A 7549-nucleotide genomic window follows, 5' to 3' on the forward strand; every position below is an offset into this window, starting at 1 on the left:
TTTTCCTCCAAGCTTTTACGCCGCAAGGCGGTCGAAGTGATTTCCTTGTTTTATAAACTGACGGAAATGAAAGCGTTCATCATCAGCACGGCAACATTTAAATGCATTTTGATACGAAGCAAACAAAAGAATAATTCAGCTATTCACCCACCCATCTCCCAACCGCCCACTCACTTGCCGCCGATCACTTGGTAATCAATGAGAAGTTCTCTTTCTTTCGCAAAATGCTACAGTGCGTGCTGTCTGTGGCATTCTCTTTGTCTGCCTCCCACAGCTGCTGCTGGTGCTGGGCAAGTGCGCAATATTTTCACACTTTTCACAAAAATAAAAACGATTCCTCAATATTTTTGTAGTCGCGGCATTTTCCAACATTTTTCCGATTCATCAACGCTGCGTGCGCTCATTTTCGTCGCCACCCGACGAATTTCGATCGAAATTCACTCAGTTATTATTTAGTTCGTGCCGTGGCAACGCGCGTTCGTCGCAATCGAGATCGAAACCGAAATCGAGATCGAGATCGTTGAGATTGAGCTTGACGCGCGGGGAGAACCGAGTACGGAATACGGAATACCGACTAACGACAACACCTCAAATATATCCACGAAAGCTAAAATATTGAAAAAGAAAGATTCAAGGGAATAGCATTAAGTACGTCATTCGCAATTCTTGTTTTGTTTTGGGCTTTTATAGTGCGCCAGCCATAGCCGAGGATAGCGCAGGCAGCAACAACAAGAACAAATCACGCAGTAGCTCTAAGACTCCAACGAATGAGAACTGTAACAACAACAACAACAACCTAAACAGCAGTAGTAGCAACAACAAGAACGATAAGAGAAAAGGAAGTCTCAGCAAACAGCACAAACGTCGCCGAAGCTCAGAAAAGTCTTCAAGCGGGCGAAGACGTCCGGAAGCGGAAAAGGAAAGGGATCGAGATCGAGAACGGGAACGGGATCCGAACGCTATGAGCGATCGCCACAGACGTTATTATGCTGGCGGCGGGTTGGGCTATCATCCGATCAGCAGCAATGTTACTGGAACGGGGGTAAGCTCTAGTAGCGCCGCTCTCATGGGTCGCTATCAGAAGAGCTCCACAACGGCCAATGCGCTGGACAGGCTGCGCACCCATCTGAGTCCCGTGGGCAGCTACTATAAGCCACTGATACGAGGATTGGGAGGCGGCAGCAGGCGTGATCCAGACGATGTTAGTATTGCTTGAACAAACAGTGTGGATTGCCAATGGAATGCAGCGTCGACGTTGTTAAAGACATTTCTGGGATGAATCCAGTGGGTGACTCATTGAGCATACTCGAAATTGTTGGTCCATTTTCACCTGACGCATGAGTCATATAGCAAAGTTATTGTCCCAAATCTGTCAAAGAAAGTAAGCGAAGGGAATGAGGGAGGGAAATATCATCTCCCAAATATGATTGCTAATATGCAACCCCTCTATCGCTACTCTATATATGTACACTATTTATATAGTATATTCTGTATATATATCGCAGGTGTATATAGCCAATGTATATATGCACTCTGTTCGTTTTATAGTGCTTCTATAGCATCTATAGCTAGCAGAATATATCTTCCTTCTCACCGTGTATATTTACGCTTCCCAAATTTATTTTCAATTCTAACGCAAATGTCCGTGCATTTCGCCGCTCTTTTTTCACTTCTCTCTCTCTCTCTCGTTATTTCACTCACTCTCTCAGTTGTCTGGCTCGCATTAGATCTACATATAATAAAAAGCTATTCACAGTTTCACGATTCTGATATATATTTATATATAAACTCTGAAGGTCGGCGTGCCGAAGATTTTTGTTTAGATTTCGCCAGGCGTTCTAAATAAAAACCAAAAACAAAAAAAATAACGCCCACCCCCTTTTTTAATGAAATATTTAGTTGGAGAAAGCTCTGTTAGCTGGATAGAAGTCTTAAATGCCAGTGAAATTGTGTGAAACAATGTGTAGAGAGCCCAAGCTAGAGCACTGTTATTAACCATTGCCATTGCCGAAATGGGCAATTTAAGTGTGTGTTTTGTCTACCAAGTCTCGAGTTCCACCTGGCCCTGTATCTGAAGCTGACTCTGACTCGAATCACAGTCACTGTCTCCACATCCGAGCCTCAGTCGAAGCGTGAAATGTTTCATAGTCGTCGTCGTCGACGCCGGCGTTTCCATTGGCTTCACACGAACGCTGCTTTAAAGTTTAAAGCACTTTCCTTCTCTTCATTAAATCCCTGCCAATTGGTTTGACTTCGTTTCTCTTTGTGACGCACAGCGTCGCGAACTGCTGCTCGACAAAGACAAGACGCCCACATTGTCAGCTGTCTCGCGGTTGGAGAACAAATACTCGGATATATTGGAACGCACCGCTGGACGTCGCCGCCATGAAGAGGATCGGGATAAGACTCTCGAACCTGATGACTACGGTGCTGTCTCCAGCGGACTTCTGCGCAGCGCCACCTCTCATCATCTGGGCAAACCTAAGCTATCGTCGAGCTCCTTCAATGCTGGCGATCGCAAGGAACGAACTCCCTACAGAACTCGCGCCCAACGCCATCGAAACATGGCTGACTCAACTGACAGCGGCTATCTAACGACCAGCGGCAATCGACTATTGGACGACAGTTATCCCCTGGACTATGGCAATCGTTATCAAGCAAACAACGACTACCACGATGCTTTGCGAGCAGGGGGAGCAACTGGCTACCCGTCGAGCCGATACACTCGGAGAGGGGCAAACGAAGACTCTGCGCTAAACACACAGCGTCTAAATCGAGCCTATGGGCGAACCAAGACCGATCTGCTGGGCACAGATTCGCACATTGATGAGAGTGCCAGTTCTTCTAGTACTCGCAGTCGATTCGCTAATCGCCGCAGAGAGCCGCCTCCTCCAGCGGAGTTGACAGCAGAGGAACGCGAAATTCTGGCCGACGACCGCTCGTCAGAGGATAATGCAGCCATCCTGTTGCTTCTGCGTGAGGACAATCAGTTCCTGGAGGCAAAGAAGTTTGAGGAACGCATGCGCAAGCGACGCGAGCTAAGGGAACGTGTGAAACGCATGGAAGAAGTGGCAGCAGAGGCGAAAAAGACTGAGGCAGCAATGGCCGCAGCAGCAGCTGAAGCAGAAGCAGCTGCAGTTGCTGCAGAGATTGAAGCAATTGATAAGGCGACAGCAGCAGCCACTGCAGCAGCAGCCGCAGCAGCAGCTTCCAATCGAGAGGCTGCCCTCAAGGAGGAGGCGCCAAAGAAAAAGTCGCGCAGCAAAAAAGTAACTAACGATGATAGCGATACAAGCAGCTCATCCTCGTCAGAGAGTAGCTCCGACGAAGCGGATAGCGGCCTCAGGCCTGATGTCCAACTAACAAACACGAAGAGCACACCAACATCAGCACAAGACGATTCAGACAGTCAACCTCATACAAGCTCTCTCAAAGATGCACACCCAACAACAACCACAAACAGTACCAAGAACACGACCTCGACCTCTTCATCCAATACTAGCACCCCCAGCATCCCCTCTGCTCTCTCTAACCTCTCTCTACAAGACACGGCAGCGACAGCCATCGGCGCAGGCAGCGGCAGCAGTAGCAGCAGCAGTGCCAACAAGAGTCGTTTTCTGCTCCACTCAGATCGCAACAACAACAGCAGCAATAACACTGATCTGTCCAAATATCGACCCAGCAACTTATTGCACTCCTCGAGCTCAGGCGCCCTTGCCTTTGGAGGCATTGGGGCGCGCTTGGCTGCGGCGGATACGCGTCGTCATCAGGCACAGCAGCAGCGCTATCAGGGAGCCAGCTCCCGGACAGCTGCTGTGCTAAGTGAATTTGATCGCTACAAACCCGGGGCGACCGGATCAAACTACCTGAACGATGTCTACAGTGCAAGTAATCGACGCTCCAATGCCCAGGGCAGCTCACTCTACCAGCGCCAGCAGCCCCTTGATACGTATCAGCAGCAACAACATCAACATCAGCATCAGTCGTCGCATTATCTACAGCAGCAAGATCACTACCTGCTGTCCAAGAGTGCCACCTCATCGGCATTGTTCCATAGGTCTCGCATTCCAAAGACACTCTCGACCTTTGTAAGCCACTCGATGCATTATTTTGGGCAAATGCAGCCTGAGCTTCTAGAATCGCGCCAGCTATTGACCATGCTCCTGCTCCTTTTGCTCCGCTCCTGGCTTTTAACCGACCCAAAAGACCCTAAAGTCCTTCAATACGTCTTACAGCAAACTGACAGTTATGTCATCTAACAGCGCGCAGACTGCAGTCATGTTAACTAACAGTTCAATGTTAATGTAATGTTCTTGCATGTAAGAAAACTTGATCAGAGTGATTCTACTAAAAATACTATTAAACAAATCAAATGCCTAATATTTCTTTTACCATACACATAAAAATACAAAAGTAAATTGAAAACAGTTTAGAAAACTAATGTTATATAAAAGACAACAACATATTATAGCAGTAAGCGAATGCAATTTGTTATTGCCCAAGTGTTTTATGGTTTGTTTGTTTTCCTATACTTTTTTGTATTTTTTATTTCCCAAAACACAGAAGCACTTGCTTTTTTGTGCATTTCCCCGTACATATATTTACATATGTGTCTACATGCATATATCTATTTATATATACAAAAGATGTTATATGCTATTTGTTGTAAATGTTTTATATATTGAAAAAATATTAACCCTTTATGTAAAACACAATTCTCAAAAAAAACTCAAAAAAAAAAACATTTGTCCGAACTAATTTTCTTATCGAACAAACGAAACGTATTTTTCTCGTGTTTTTTCTGAATATGATGATGAAAATCACAATGATGATGATGATGGGTTGATGTACAAACAACTTGATGATATGATGATGTAAATGGTTGGTTTTTGGAATGGGTGTACTCTGCGGATTGATTGTGAAATACACTATGGTGATTTTTAAATATCTGGAATTGGAATGTGGTGCCAACGTGGGATCATCTGATGGACAATGTGTTAATGTGGGACCATCATCTAAATTGGCTGGATACGGACCCTTCTGGATACTGGACTCTGGACACTCTCCCCAAAAAAATGTGTTTTTTTTTTCTTTTTCTCTTTCTTTTTTGTTTCTTTTTCTCTCTTTCAAATTACATACTTTAACCACACACGCACCTTATGTATTCGTCTGTGTAACTGCCATCAACTTCAACAACCTCGCCCCCAACAACGACTACGTCTTGCAACCCTCTACCGAAAACGCTTAAACATAACTCGCTAAAAATTCACCGTCGTCGTCGCCAACAACGTTTCCAAACTCCTTCTGCGGCATTCAACTGAAACCAACGGACGAATGCACCCGCCTGCCTTTTCGAATTGCAATCGCACCACCATCGCCTATCGACACAATCGTCACCACCCAACAACTCGATAACAACGTCGTCGAACGATCGCCCAAAACAGACAGCAAAGCCCGTCATTCAAGATGATGCTGATGGTCACTTAATTTACCACAACGGAGACATTCTCCATCACAGATGTTCGTGACATTTTTTTCGTTTTTAATTTTTCCATATTTATGTTTAGAGATTATCAGAAACTACTTTCAAGTCAAACAAAACAAAACAAAACGAATACAGAAGACCAAAAAAACAAAAAGAGACTACCGCACTTTACCTTCTACTACTCATAACTCTTATAGTTTTGAACTTTCCAAGTTTTCTTTATTATTTCTTAATTATCTTTCAACAAAACCGTCAAAAAACCGACCGCGACAATAAGCGCAACAAAATTTTTCACATTATTTCACTTAATAATTTTCCGAATGAAAGAAACAAAAGAATTGCAGCTTAAGTACGAGACCTTTACAACATTTTTCCTCAGTGAGATAATAATAATAAGATTGGAGTTCCTCTCTCTTTCTCCCACACTACTAAAACACACAAATACACTTAGGCTCACATACACATAAAGAAATCCATATCGTAAACTTTTGGCGCATAATTAATGAAATAATATCGAAAATGAAAACTTTTCAATATACATTTTTAAAAGTAGTTCAAGTTTAGAGCTTCGGGGTGCTTGCATATATCTGATATTCAGAAAATCCCAGTTTCAAGTTTAGATTTTATCGCAAATTAAAAATATCCTCATGTTGCCTGTTGATTATCAAGCGACTACAATTTCCATCTTTTTGCCACATTTCAGATAAAATCATGGCCACCCTTGGTGAAGGTACTTTTGGGCGAGTTGTTAAGGTCAAAGACATGGAACGGTAAGTCAAATAATTAATCTTAATGTATATGTGGAAATGCAATTTGATTTATCATTCGTTATGATTTACAGTGATTTTTGCATGGCCTTAAAAATCATTAAGAATGTTGAGAAATACCGCGAGGCTGCCAAACTGGAGATCAACGCCTTAGAGAAGATAGCACAGAAGGATCCTCATGGCGATCAGTAAGCTACAACATACTTTATATTACAGTAATATATATTTATTGCAATCATTTTTTGTTCTGCAGTTTGTGCGTCAAAATGATTGACTGGTTTGATTATCATGGACATATGTGCATTGTTTTTGAAATGCTGGGTCTTAGTGTTTTCGATTTTTTGGTAAGTAGCCTTGAGTAAAATCATACATAGTTTGTCTGTCTAATATAATCGATCTACTTGCAGCGCGAGAACAACTACGAACCGTATTCTCTGGATCAAGTGCGTCACATGGCTTATCAATTATGCTACTCTGTGAAGTTTCTACATGACAATCGTTTAACGCACACAGATCTCAAACCTGAGAATATTCTTTTTGTAGATTCTGAATATACTTCTCACTACAATCATAAAATTGTAAGTTGAAATACAGCATTAGGCTATCGATATATGTTATTTTTCGATCGTATTCCGTTTTAGAATCGTGAGGTGCGCCGCGTCAAAAGTACAGATGTACGTTTAATTGACTTTGGATCTGCCACTTTCGACCACGAACATCATAGCACAATTGTGTCCACCCGGCATTATCGTGCTCCCGAGGTGATATTGGAATTGGGCTGGTCGCAGCCCTGCGACGTTTGGTCTATCGGGTAAGCTGCCGTTCCCATACTTGTAGAATAATAATGTATTCTTTGCGATAACTTATTTGCGTTATTTGTTCCTTGCAGGTGTATCTTGTTTGAGTTATATTTGGGCATCACATTATTCCAGACGCATGACAATCGTGAACATTTGGCTATGATGGAGCGTATCCTTGGACAAATACCTTATCGCATGGCACGGTAATACAATGCAGCTCATGCTTTTATTTCCCAAGGCGCAGTTCTCTTCATTGAAATCGTTTAATGTATAGCAATCACACTCTTTATAGCAAAACCAAGACAAAGTACTTCTATCATGGTAAGTTAGATTGGGACGAGAAGTCCAGTGCTGGGCGTTATGTGCGAGATCACTGCAAGCCGTTGTTCCTCTGTCAACTGAACGATAGCGAGGATCACTGCGAACTGTTTAACTTAATCAAGAAAATGCTGGAATACGAGCCGTCGTCGCGTATCACGTTAGGTGAGAAAATATTG

General features: G+C 43.2%; 1 protein-coding gene across 9 annotated transcripts in view; it reads left to right on the top strand.

The window, feature by feature from the left end:
* Positions 1-7549, top strand: part of LOC132784713 (serine/threonine-protein kinase Doa) — a 34002-nt gene that overhangs the window by 25041 nt on the left and 1412 nt on the right. For 4 of the 9 annotated variants that reach the window (XM_060790514.1, XM_060790515.1, XM_060790519.1 and 1 more), the window contains 8 exons: positions 5445-5520; positions 6189-6255; positions 6327-6440; positions 6506-6596; positions 6660-6830; positions 6894-7063; positions 7142-7255; positions 7327-7535. In XM_060790514.1, the coding sequence (XP_060646497.1) occupies positions 5445-5520; positions 6189-6255; positions 6327-6440; positions 6506-6596; positions 6660-6830; positions 6894-7063; positions 7142-7255; positions 7327-7535 (1012 nt within the window). Of the gene's footprint in view, positions 1-690; positions 1202-2276; positions 4089-5444; positions 5521-6188; positions 6256-6326; positions 6441-6505; positions 6597-6659; positions 6831-6893; positions 7064-7141; positions 7256-7326; positions 7536-7549 lie in introns of all 9 variants that reach the window. The other 5 variants (XM_060790518.1, XM_060790516.1, XM_060790511.1 and 2 more) reach the window with 3 other exon arrangements.

The sequence above is a fragment of the Drosophila nasuta genome, chromosome 2R (genome assembly GCF_023558535.2).
Source record: "Drosophila nasuta strain 15112-1781.00 chromosome 2R, ASM2355853v1, whole genome shotgun sequence".
In the NCBI taxonomy this organism is placed as follows: Eukaryota; Metazoa; Arthropoda; class Insecta; order Diptera; family Drosophilidae; genus Drosophila; species Drosophila nasuta.